This window comes from Anabrus simplex, chromosome 1 (assembly GCF_040414725.1).
Source record: "Anabrus simplex isolate iqAnaSimp1 chromosome 1, ASM4041472v1, whole genome shotgun sequence".
Lineage (NCBI taxonomy): Eukaryota > Metazoa > Arthropoda > Insecta > Orthoptera > Tettigoniidae > Anabrus > Anabrus simplex.
Genome location: NC_090265.1, coordinates 1195558085 through 1195571478, shown reverse-complemented (window position 1 = coordinate 1195571478; position 13394 = coordinate 1195558085). Strand labels below are relative to the sequence as shown.

At 40.7% G+C, this 13394-nt stretch overlaps 1 protein-coding gene across 1 annotated transcript in view; it reads left to right on the top strand.

Annotated features, from left to right (window-relative positions):
* The window catches only part of Slu7 (Pre-mRNA-splicing factor Slu7), a 143464-nt gene that overhangs the window by 84036 nt on the left and 46034 nt on the right, over window positions 1–13394 (top strand). Inside the window, exon 9 of the mRNA XM_067137551.2 lies at window positions 3831–3959. Within this exon, the coding sequence (XP_066993652.2) occupies window positions 3831–3959 (129 nt within the window). The remainder of the gene's footprint in view (window positions 1–3830; window positions 3960–13394) is intronic.

Sequence of the window (13394 nt, the reverse complement as noted above, 5' to 3'; positions counted from 1 at the left end):
ATAGCATTTTTATAATTTTTTTTTTATGAGTAAAAGAATGATCAAATTGTGTTCATTCTCTTTGTTGTTGTACAACCTTCTTCTCCATTATGCTCTTTTAAAGAGTTATAGTCGCATGTGAGGTTTGTTGTTGTTGTTGTTTGAGTCATCAGTCCATAGACTGGTTTGATGCAGCTCTCCATGCCACCCTATCCTGTGCTAACCTTTTCATTTCTACGTAACTATTGCATCCTACATCTGCTCTAATCTGTTTGTCATATTCATACCTTGGTCTACCCCTACCGTTCTTGCCACCTACACTTCCTTCAAAAACCAACTGAACAAGTCCTGGGTGTCTGAAGATGTGTCCTATCATTCTATCTCTTCTTCTCGTCAAATTTAGCCAAATCGATCTCCTCTCACCAATTCGATTCAGTATCTCTTCATTCGTGATTCGATCTATCCATCTCACCTTCAGCATTCTTCTGTAACACCACATTTCAAAAGCTTCTATTCTCTTTCTTTCTGAGCTAGTTATCGTCCATGTTTCACTTCCATACAATGCCACGCTCCACACGAAAGTCTTCAAAATCATCTTTCTAATTCCGATATCAATGTTTGAAGTGAGCAAATTTCTTTTCTTAAGAAAGCTCTTCCTTGCTTGTGCTAGTCTGCATTTTATGTCCTCCTTACTTCTGCCATCGTTGGTTATTTTACTACCCAAGTAACAATATTCATCTACTTCCTTTAAGACTTCGTTTCCTAATCTAATATTTCCTACATCACCTGCCTTCGTTCGACTGCACTCCATTACTTTTGTTTTGGACTTATTTATTTTCATCTAAGACTTCATCCATACCATTCAGCAACTTCTCGAGATCTTCTGCAGTCTCAGATAAAATAACAATATCATCGGCAAATCTCAAGGTTTTGATTTCCTCTCCTTGGACTGTGATTCCCTTTCCAAATTTCTCTTTGATTTCCTTTACTGCCTGTTCTATGTAAATATTGAAAAGGAGAGGGGACAAACTGCAGCCTTGCCTCACTCCTTTCTGGATTGCTGCTTCTTTTTCAAAGCCCTCGATTCTTATCACTGCAGACTGATTTTTATACAGGTTGTAGATAATTCTTCGTTCTCGGTATCTGATCCCTATCATCTTCAGAATCATAAATAGCCTGGTCCAATCAGCATTATCGAATGCCTTTTCTAGATCTACGAATGCCATGTACGTGGGCTTGTCCTTCTTGATTCGATCCTCTAAGATCAGACGTAAAGTCAGGATTGCTTCACGTGTTCCTACATTTCTTCTGAAGCCAAATTGATCTTCCCCCAACTCAGCTTCAACTTGTTTTTCCATTCTTCTGTAAATAATACGTGTTAAAATTTTGCAGGCATGAGATACTAAACTAATAGTGCGGTAGTTTTCACACCTGTCAGCACCGGCTTTCTTGGGAATAGGTATAACAACATTCTGCCGAAAATCGGATGGGACTTCTCCTGTCTCATACATCTTGCACACTAAATGAAATAACCTTACCATGCTGGTTTCTCCTAAGGCAGTCAGTAATTCAGAGGGAATATCATCAATTCCAGGTGCCTTGTTCCTATTTAGGTCATTCACAGCTCTGTCAAACTCTGACCTCAAAATTGGGTCTCCCATTTCATCAGCATCAACAGCCTCTTCATGTTCCAGAACGAAATTATCTACATCGTTACCTTGATACAACTGCTGGATATGCTCCTGCCATCTTTCTGCTTTGTCTTCTTTCCCTAGAAGTAGCTTTCCATCTGAGCTCTTAGTATTCATGCACCTAGATTTCCTTTCTCCAAAGGTTTCCTTGATTTTCCTGTATGCAGCATCTACCTTTCCCAGGACCATACAGCCTTCGACATCCTTGCACTTCTCCTTCAGCCATTCTTCCTTAGCTACCTTGCACTTTCTATCCACTTGATTCTTTAATCGCCTGTATTCTTTTCTGCCCTCTTCATTTCTAGCATTCTTGTATTTTCGTCGTTCATCAATCAGGTCTAGTATCTCCTGAGTTATCCACTGATTCTTAGTTGATCTTTTCTTCCTTCCTAACATTTCTTCAGCAGCCCTACTGACTTCATTTTTCATGACTCTCCACTCTTCCTCCACTGTGTTTCCTTCGGCCTTTTCATTTAGTCCTTGTGCAACATGTTCCTTGAAACAATCCATCACACTCTTTTCTTTCAACTTGTCTAGATCCCATCTTTTTGCATTCTTTCCTTTCTTCAATTTCTTCAACTTCAGATGGCATTTCATGTCCAACAAGTTGTGGTCAGAGTCCACGTCTGCTCCTGGGAAAGTTTTGCAATCCAACACCTGGTTTCTGAATCTCTGCCTAATCATAATGAAGTCTATTTGATACCTTCCAGTGTCTCCAGGTCTCGTCCACGTATACAGCCGTCGTTTGTGGTGTTTGAACCAAGTATTGGCGAGGACTAAATTATGGTCAGTGCAGAATTCAACCAGCCGACTTCCTCTTTCGTTCCTTTGTCCCAATCCAAATTCTCCTACTGTGCTACCTTCTCTTCCTTGGCCTACCACTGCGTTCCAGTCTCCCATCACAATTAGATTCTCGTCACCTTTGACATATTGTATTAAATCTTCTATCTCCTCATATATTCTTTCAATTTCTTCATCATCCGCTGAACTAGTAGGCATATAGACCTGCACTATTGTGGTGGGCATTGGTTTGGTGTCTATCTTGGCGACAATAATTCTTTCATTATGCTGGTCGTAGTAGCTTATCCGCTGCCCTATTTTCTTATTCATTATTAACCAACTCCTGCATTACCCCTGTTTGATTTCGTGTTGATAATTCGGTAGTCGCCTGACCAAAAATCCTGTTCTTCCTGCCAACGTACTTCACTTATACCCAACTACATCTAACTTTAGCCTATCCATCTCCCTTTTCAGATTCTCTAACCTACCACAACGATTCAAACTTCTAACATTCCACGCTCCGACTCGCAGAATGTCAGTATCCATCTTCCTGATGATCGCCCCCTCTCGTGTAGTCCCCACCCGGAGATCCGAATGGGGGACTAGTTTACCTCCGGAATATTTTACCTGGGAGGAAGTCATCATCAGTACATCATTCATACAGAGAGAGCTGCATGTCCTCGGGAGGTGGTTACGGCTGTAGTTTCCCGTTGCTTTCAGCCGTGTAGCAGTATCAACACAGCTAAGCCATGTTGAGTATTATTACAAGGCCGTATCAGTCAATCATCTAAACTGCCGCCCTTGCAACTACCGAAAGGCTGCTACCCCCCTTTCGATGAACCATTCGTTAGTCTGGTCTCTCAACAGATACCCATCCGATATGGTTGCACCTGCGGCTCGGCTATCTGCATCATTGGGACACGCAAGCCTCCCCACCGCGGCAAGGTCACATGGTTCGCAGAGGAGGATGTGAGGTTTATGCTGCATAAAAGTGACAAATTGCTGGAAAAATTCCTGAAATGTTATTCTTTTGTCATTTACTCACTTAAGGCTTCAGTGGTGTGTAAGTACTGAACTGACATAACTTGTGCTTAATTTTAACTAGTTAAAAATATGATAAAAGGTATTGTACAATCACAATGAGAACAGTATTTTCACTATAACTTCTGTGAAAAAAAGACAACTGGAGAGAGAGAGTATGTGGTTAGTTTTGTCTTATTCTTTAGAATATTTTTACTGGACCTTGTTTTCATATGACAGTAATTAATTTTTTTTTTTTCAGGTTACTGGTATTTGTTACAATGAATGTTGATTTTGTGCAGTTTTTATTGTAATGAAAATTATACGTAGGACTTATATTTGTTCTCCTTTGTTATAAAGGGACAAGAAAAGCAGATAATTCGCTCCAAGTATGAAGAAGATGTGTTTCCTAATAATCATACATCCGTTTGGGGTTCATATTGGAAAAACGGCAGATGGGGCTATAAATGTTGTCATTCATTTATCAAGGTGAGAATTATTGTCCCATGCTTAATTAATATGATGTATATGCATCGTAAGTCTAAAACTCCTTACTCGGTTATGTTCAGCATATCACCCAAGTAGTAAGGCAAAGTCGGTTCAGAAACATAGCATCAGCATTTTTTTTTGCTGAGTCAGCACCTGAGTAGCTATGCAGGTTCTGACCCGAGGTCATTGACCTCTAGTATAGTAGTTGTACAATGCCGATTTTGCGGATTTGCATAAAAGAGCAAGCCTAACGTCACAGTTGCCATCTTGAGAGGCCTAACCTCACTTTAACGGCTCATTGCCCTTCCCAACGCCTAAGAGAGCGATCCTAACCTCATATCCGCTATCTTGGAGGGGCTTAACTTAAGTTTTACAGCTAGATGCCCTTCCCGACGTGTAAGAGAGCGAACCTAACCACATGGAGGAGACTAACATCAGTTTTACGGGTAGATGCCCTTTCTGACGTCAGTTGTGCAAGATGGCAGCTATACAATCATGGCTTAGGGGCGCTTGCGCAAGATGGCGGCTGCTCTTATGAGGCGGCCTAGGTGTGCTTGCGCAATATGGCAGCTATACATAAGCTCTTATGAGACAGCCTAGGGGTGCTTGTGCAAGATGGAGGCTATACGTAGGCTCTTATGAGACTGTCTAGGGGCACTTGCGCAAGATGGCGGCTATACATAGGCTTTTATGAGACGACCTAGGGACGCTTGAGCAAGATGGCCGTTATACACAGGCTCTTATGGAGAAAGCTGGCATAGAGGCTACTGCGCAAGATGGCGGCTATACATAATCTCTTATGGAGAAAGATGGGTCAGGGGAGATCTAGAACTTAAAGAAACGGCCTAGGGTTGCTTGCGCAAGATGGTGGCTATACACAGGCTCTTATGGAGTAAGCTAGCCTAGAGGCTACTGTGCAAGATGGCGGATATATCCATCTTCCTTGCGCTACAAGGCCGTCTAATGAGAGTAGGCTAGCTTATCACCTTGATGACCTAGGGGTGATTGTGCAAGATGGCGGCTATATACAGGCTCTTGTGGAGAAAGGTAGCCCAGGGGCTACTGCGCAAGATGGCAGCTATACATAGACTCTTGTGGCCTCCTCGTCTGACGGGACACAGCCGCCCTCCTCTTCCTCCTCTGACGGGGCATAAGAGGTCAGCTCAACAAGCCTGAACATGCATAACTATGGCAACATGATCTTATGCTTAAGGCTTTTTGCATTACGGGAGTGAGCATGTGCTATTTTTGTTTTTAACCTGCAGCAATAACATCATTGTAGTGACAGAACATGTACAATCCTGTTACAGTTTTTATGTCCCTATCCAACTACAGTGTCCTCTCGCTGCGGAGAGGATTTTTTAGAATATACTTACGCTAAATGGCGCTGCTAACGCAAGACAATACGATTTTCTGCGACTATATCTTCGGTCGATATTCACAACTATCTTCTAATCCCGGGAACCGAACATGTGAATACTAGTTGTGCATCTACAATGTTATAATGATTGACAGGAGGGCAACTCCAAGGTAAATGCATAGTCACTGGAACGATAGACCTGCAGAGGATAGATGTGCTTCCTCATAAAACAATAATCACCACGATGTGATTAGCATGCACAAGCTATATGCTAACCCTAGCCTCATAAACTAGGATGGTATAGACTAAAAACCTGTATGAGAACACTGATCAATCTACGAAATAGAGAATTAATTGTTACATTTCTCTTAAAACACTAAACGTTACTATTAACATTACAGTTTAAACCGACTCTCTTGCGATCTAGAGGCTAACACGTCACAAATATTTATACACTTATCTTTGATAATCGTCACCATTACAGTTTTGCGATCTAGAGGCTAATACGTTGCACATTGAAGAAAAAAAATATTTATACACTTACCTGTGAGGAAAAAAATTTCTCTTAAAACAATAATCATCGCCATTATAGTTTAATTTAAACATAAAAATTTCATTGTTCCGTATTGAAATAATTAACGTTAAAAATTAAATAATTGAAGTTCAACCAATTCAATACATAAAAGAAAGAAATGTAGTAATTACATTCTTATTTAAATGGGACCGGTTTCGACCCTAGTCCAGGTCATCGTCAGCCGTAAAAACATGTAGGCAAAATCACACAATGTTTATGAATATTGGAGAACGGTCAAATGGGTCAGTTTCACACTCTGTCAGGCACAAAGTCACAACACTATTAAATAATATATGAAGATCATAAATAACTTGAAGTCGCAGACGAATAGATTTGTAGAAGCAAACCGCCAGTTCCCGGTGATCAGCGCGGCACATTCAAGGTCATGCGCTGCGGTCTCGAACGCTAAAGTAGAGTGGAGAATGTCTTGAAGGTCCAATATTTGTCTCGGTACTTAACTTAACTTCCCGCAACCGAGACAAATATTGGACCTTCAAGACATTCTCCACTCTACTTTGGCGTTCGAGACCGCAGCGCATGACCTTGAATGTGCCGCGCTGATCACCGGGAACTGGCGGTTTGCTTCTACAAATCTATTCGTCTGCGACTTCAAGTTATTTATGATCTTCATATATTATTTAATAGTGTTGTGACTTTGTGCCTGACAGAGTGTGAAACTGACCCATTTGACCGTTCTCCAATATTCATAAACATTGTGTGATTTTGCCTACATGTTTTTACGGCTGACGATGACCTGGACTAGGGTCGAAACCGGTCCCATTTAAATAAGAATGTAATTACTACATTTCTTTCTTTTATGTATTGAATTGGTTGAACTTCAATTATTTAATTTGTAACATTATAGTTTAAACCAACTGTCTTGTGATCCAGAGGCTAACACATCACAAATATTTTTACACTTACCTTTGAAGAAAAACATTTCTCTTAAAACAATAATTATCACTATTACAATTTAAACCGACGATCTTACGATCTAGTGGCTAACACGTAGAAGAAAAATATTTATACACTTACCTTTAAAGAAAAACATATCTCTTAAAACAATAATCATCACTAGAGCCTGGATTTCCATGCACTATCAAATCTCAAATATGCATGCATTCATGCACTATCATATGGCAAAACATGCACAATAAACTGGAAAATATGCACTATCAAAATTCAGTTCCTTTTGAAACATGGAACAACAACTATCCTAATTCCTCCAAATTGTCTTGATTTAAGCTCATCCATTTATCATTCAGCACATACTTAGGCACAGAAAATTATCTTTTTACGTCACGAGAAGTGATAGACGCATAATTCAATGAAGACATTTGGACAAAGTGAGGTCAAATTGTACATCTTTTGCATTTTCACCACAATACGTCTTTTATAAGCTTGACGAATTCAAAATCAGGATTTGAACAAATTAGTTTGTTCAACTTATCTCTATCTGCGGCAGCTGCTTCTCCATGCGATGATTGCAGACACATTTGAATGTCCTCAATAAGTGGTAACGATTCCTTGCTGCGATAACACAGACGTGTGACGATTGAGAGTTCCGGGTAGGACATTCCAGAATAACAACGGTAGAGGGTTCAATGAAAAACCATAATTTGTAAGCTGCTATCCCAGTAACGCGGCGCCACAGAAGTGCGATACAAGGTTTCTTTTGTTCGTCTAACAGACGAAAAATGAGCCGTCAATGATTAATGCACAATTTACGGTTCAATTTATAGCAATGTACAACTGTAAAACTGGGACACCTTATTCCTAAGAATTAGATTTCGACGTGGGGCCTTCCGACTTACGTCATTGTTTGCTCAAGCAACAGATAAGAAAGTGTTTGATTAATTGCATTATACTGTAGGACCTGTACCGTATGTAGGCTACTAACTATGGTTGTCACATAGGATGCCAGGAATACATTCTCTCCGTCTCTCAGTAATAGACATACTGTAGCCTACAACATGAAAAATTGTCCCAAATTCTGCAAACTAACATTCAGAAAATGCACTATGATGCAAGTTAACAATATATATGCGTCAAAGTCAGAATAAAAGTCATATTATGCGATATTAAACGTCCAAATATACGCTATTAAATCCAAAATCTTCCAAATATGCATTATGCATGAATTTTCTCCGAAAAATGCCAAAACATGCAAACATGAAAAAAGAACGGTTATTTGGAATTGTTAAGCCGTAAAACGAATATTTGCAAAGTTTGAGAAGTGTAGCTAGCTTATTTAAAAACATGCATTTGCATGGAAATCCGGGCTCTAATCATCACCATTAACATTGCAGTTTTACAATCCGGAGGCTAACACGTCGCAAATATTTATACACGTACCTTTGAAGAAAAACATTTCCCTTAAAACAATAATCATCTCTACTGATAACATTGCAGAAGCACGTACCGCATCAAAACAAGTTCTTCCATTTTCTACACATCAGCTGTCTACACTTATTAGCAAGACTCTGTTACTGTATACAGATGTAAGATACTGTAAAAATGTTAACGTACTCATTGAAGGATTACAACTCTTAACAGCTTCTTAAGATGCTGGATACACATTGTATGTACGGGAGATTCAAGAAATACAAGACAAATTATGTCGTAGGCGTAATATTGTGTAAAGACGCACATCAGTTACAACAATAATGTTATTGTGATATTACATGTAGAAATAGGATAAAAACCAGTAAATAAATATTTTATAAAATTTAAAATGTTCTACTTGTTGCATTCCCTTTACACCTTTCGTAAAGGCTTGAGATTACTATAGAGTATCCTTGTTAACGAGCATGTCTAAACAAGCATAACTATGTTGACGTTATCGCTGCGGAGGAAGAGGAGGGATTATGCTGTCCTCTATGACATCACACTGTCGGATACAGTACTGTGGTAAGGAGAAGGGGATTCAGCTGACCTCCGTAACTGTGAGGAGGAGGAGGAGGAGGAGGAACACGGCTATGTCCTGTTAGAGGAGGAGGAGGAAGCTAAACACGGCTGTGTCCCATTAGAGCAGGAGGAGGAAGCTAAACACGGCTAAGTCCCGTTAGAGGAGGAGGAGGAGGAGGAGGAAGCTGTTATCTTAACAGCTGTTACATTTTCAAAAATAGTGTCGGGAAGGGATCATGTCGAGAAGGGTAGCTTGCTTAATCCTCTCTCCAAAATAATGTTGGGAAGGAACCATGTCGATAACATTTCTGTATCTAACAGCATAACGATACGGAGGACAGCACAGTCCCTCCTCCTCTGCAGCGAAAATGTCAACATAGTTATGCTTGTTTAGTCATGCTCATTAACAAGGTTACTCTCTAGTAATCTCAAGCCTTTATGATAGGTGTAAAAGGAATGCAACAAGTAGAACATTTTAAATTTTATAAAATATTTATTTAGTGGTTTTTATCCGATTTCTACATGTAATGTCACAATGACATTATTGTTGTAACTGATGTGCATCTTTACACAATAATATGCCTACGATGTAATTCGTCTTCTGGTTCTTGAATCTCTCGAACATATACTGTCTATCCAGCATCTTAATAAGCTCTTAGGAGTTGTAATCATTGAACGAGTAAGTTAATGTTTTTACACTATCTTACATCTGCATAGGGTAACAGAATTTTGCTAATACATGTAGACAGTTGATGTGTAAAAAACGGAAGAACTTGTTTTTGATGCGGTATGTGCTTCTGCAATGTTATCAGTAGATGAAAACTTAACACGGTTTGATTGAAAAGAAGTGGTCAAATCATCTTCTTTTTCTTCTACTACCACATCTTGCTTCTCTTCTTGAGATATTTGCACAGCTACAGAAAATGTTGTCGGCTTAGAAAATAAAGTAGAATGAAAAAGTTCCGATGGAAAAGAAACGTTGTGTTTTTCTTTTTCTTCCTTATGTATCTCCTCTTTATCTGGTGGTGTGAGGTTAGTAACAGAACTTGTAGTAAGCTGAGACAATGTCATATCGTTTTGATCACGCTTCTTTATATCACGCTTTCGACATTTAGTCAGTGTTTCTATGCGTTCTACTGGCAAATTACTTAAACAAATATGTTTAGAATTTAAATGTCGAGTGAGATTATCACCTTTGTTGAATGTAGCAGTACATTGTTTGCATGCATATATTCTGAAGTTATGCTTTACAGCTTTTTGTCATTGAAGATTGTCAGGTCTTGAAAAACTCACACTACAATGATCACACATAAACATAATAGATGTTTTACAGGCAGATATGATGTATAGTTTTACACTGCAACTGGCAAATAACAACTGCCTATCTATCTGTAAAACTGTGCCTAATATCGAGCAGGAGGAGGAGGAGGATGAGGAAGCTGTTACATTTTCAAATTCCATGGACAACGTAGTTAAGATAATAGTAGTGAGGTTAGCGCCTGAGAGTGTTGAGAAGGGTTTTAAATCTATGTTCTCTATGATGGTAGTATGTGGAGAAGAGTAGCTTGCTATTAGATAGTAGGTATGTCGAGAAGGGCAGCTTGCTTTTAAACGATGTTCTCTAAGATGTTAGTGTCTCGAGAAGGGCAGCTTGCTATAAGATGCTGGTATATTGAGAAGGGTAGCTTGCTTTAAGATGGTGGTATGTCGAGAAGGGCAGCTTGCTATAAGATGGTGGTATGTCAAGAAGGACAGCTTGCCTGCAGTTACCCCCCCCCCCCCCCCTTGCTATGTCCTCAAATTCTGCTTCATAGCTAAGTCCCGTCAAGATCAATTAAATTCCGCGAGCCTTACATGGTTAAGGTGGCAACAGTGAGGTTTAGCTCCGTCAAGATGGTGGCAGTGATGTTAGCCATGTTTAAACTCCGCGGCAAAACAAGTGCACGTGGTTAGGACATGTCAGCTGTCAAAAAGCATGTTGATTTTAAATTGCCCACCACCACGTGCATAAGGTGGCAGCAATTAAGTTTAGGTCCATCAAGATAGCAGCACTGAGGTTATCCACGTCCTTTATGATAGGTGTAAAGGGAATGCAACAAGTAGAACATTTTTAATAAAATATTTATTTACTGGTTTTTATCCTATGTCTACATGTAATGTTACAACATTATTGTTGTAACTGATGTGTGTCGTTACACAATAATACGCCTATGATGTAATTTGCCTTCTATTTCTCATACATACACTGTGTATCCAGCATCTTAATAAGCTCTTAGGAGTTGTAATCGTTCAACAAGTAAGTTAACATTTTTACAGTATCCTACATCTGCATAGGGTAACAGAGTTTTGCTAATATGTGTAGACAGTTAATGTGTAGAAAACGGAAGAATTTGGTTTAATGTGGTATGTACTTCTGCTATGTTATCAGTAGAGGTGATGATTATTGTTTTAACAGAAACATTTTTCTTCAAATGTAAGTGTATAAATATTTGCGACGTGTTAGCCCCTGGATTGCAAGATAGTTGGTTTAAACTGTAATGGTGATGATTATTGTTTTAAGAGAAATGTAACAATTAATTCTGTATTTCGTAGATTGATCAGTGTTCTCATACAGGTATTTAGTCAGTACCATCCTAGTTTATGAGGCTAGGGTTAGCATATAGCATGTGCATGCTAATTATATCATGGGGATTATTGTTTTATGGAAGCACATCTATCCTCTGCAGGTCTATCGTTCCAGTGACTATGCATTTACCTTGGAGTTGCCCTCCTGTCAATCATAACGTTGTAGATGCACAACTAGTATTCACATGTTCGGTTCCCGGGATTAGAAGATAGTTGTGAATATCGACCGAAGATATAGTGGCAGAAAATCGTATTGTCTTGCGTTAGCAGCGCCATTTAGCGTAAGTATATTCTAAAAAATCCTCTCCGCAGCGAGAGGACACTGTAGTTGGATAGGGACATAAAAACTGTAACAGGATTGTACATGTTCTGTCACTACAATGATGTTATTGCTGCAGGTTAAAAACAAAAATAGCACATGCTCACTCCCGTAATGCGAAAAGCCTTAAGCATAAGATCGTGTTGTCATAGTTATGCATGTTTAGACTTGTCGAGCTGACCTCTTATGCCCTGCCGGAAGAGGAGGAAGCGGCTGTGTCCCGTCATAGGAGGAGGCCATAAGAGTATGTATAGCTGCCATCTTGCGCAGTAGCCCCTGGGCTACCTTTCTTGATAAGAGCCTGTATATAACCGCCATCTTGCACAATCACTCCTAGCCCGTCAGGGTGATAGGCTAGCCTATTCTCATTAGAGGGCTCTGTAGTGCAAGGAAGATGGATATGTCCATCATCTTGCACAGTAGCCTCTAGGCGAGCTTTCTCCATGAGAGCCTGTGTATAGCTACCGTCTTGCGCAAGTGCCCCTAGGCCGTCTCTTTAAGTCCTAGGTCTCCCGTGACCTATCTTTCTCCATAAGAGATTATGTATAGCTGCCATCTTGCGCAGTAGCCTCTAAGCCAGCTTTCTCCATAAGAGCCTGTGTATAGCCACCATCTTGCACAGTAGGCACATAGGCCAGCTTTCTCCATAAGAGCCTGTGTATAGCCACCATCTTGCGCAAGTTTCCTTAGGCCGTCTCATAAGAGCCTATGAATAGCCGCTATCTTGTGCAGTAGGCCCCTGGGCCATCTCATAGGAGCCTATGTATATCCGCCATCTTGGGCAAGTGCTCTTAGGTCGTCTCATAAGAGTGTATGTATTGCCGCCATCATGCGTGAGCGCCTCTGGGCCGCCTCATAAGAGCCTTTGATTAGCCGCCATTTTGCGCAAGCACCCCTAGGCGTCTCATAGCCCCAATCTTGCGCAGGCACCCCTAGGCCGTCTCATAAGAGCCTACGGATAGCCGCCATCTTGCGTGAGCGCCCCTAGGCTGTCTCATAAGAGCCTATATATAACCGCCATCTTGTGCAAGCGCCCCTACGTTGTCTCATAAGAGTAGCCACCATCTTGTGCAAGCGCCCCTAGACCTTCTCATAAGAGCAGCTGCCATCTTGCGCAAGCGGCCGTGGTCCGTCTTTGTATGGCCGCCATCTTGCGCAAGCACCCCTAGGTTGTCTCATAGCCACCATCTTGCTCACGCGCCTCTAAGCCGTCTTTGTATAGCCGCCCTCTTGTGCTATTGATGTCAGGAAGAGCATCTTCCTGTAAAACAGGTTAGGCTCCTCCATGTGGTTAGGCTTACTCTCTTAGGCATCGGGAAGGGCATCTTGCCATAAAACTGAGGTTAAGCCTCTCCAAGATAAGGGGTGTGAGGTTAGGCTTGCTCTCTTAGGTGTTAGGAAGGGCATCTAACTGTTAAAGTGAGGTTAGGCCCCTCGAGATAGCGGCTGTAAGGTTAGTTTTGCTCTCTTATGCATATCCGCAAAATCGGCATTGTACAACTATTATACTAGAGGTCAATGACCTTCGGGTCAGATTCCGCATACCGACACTACTAGACCTCGAGTGCTGACTTAGCAAGAAAAAATGCTGACGCTGTGTTTCTGAACCGACTTTGCCCTACTACTCACCCACTAAGTGCCGCCTTTTTC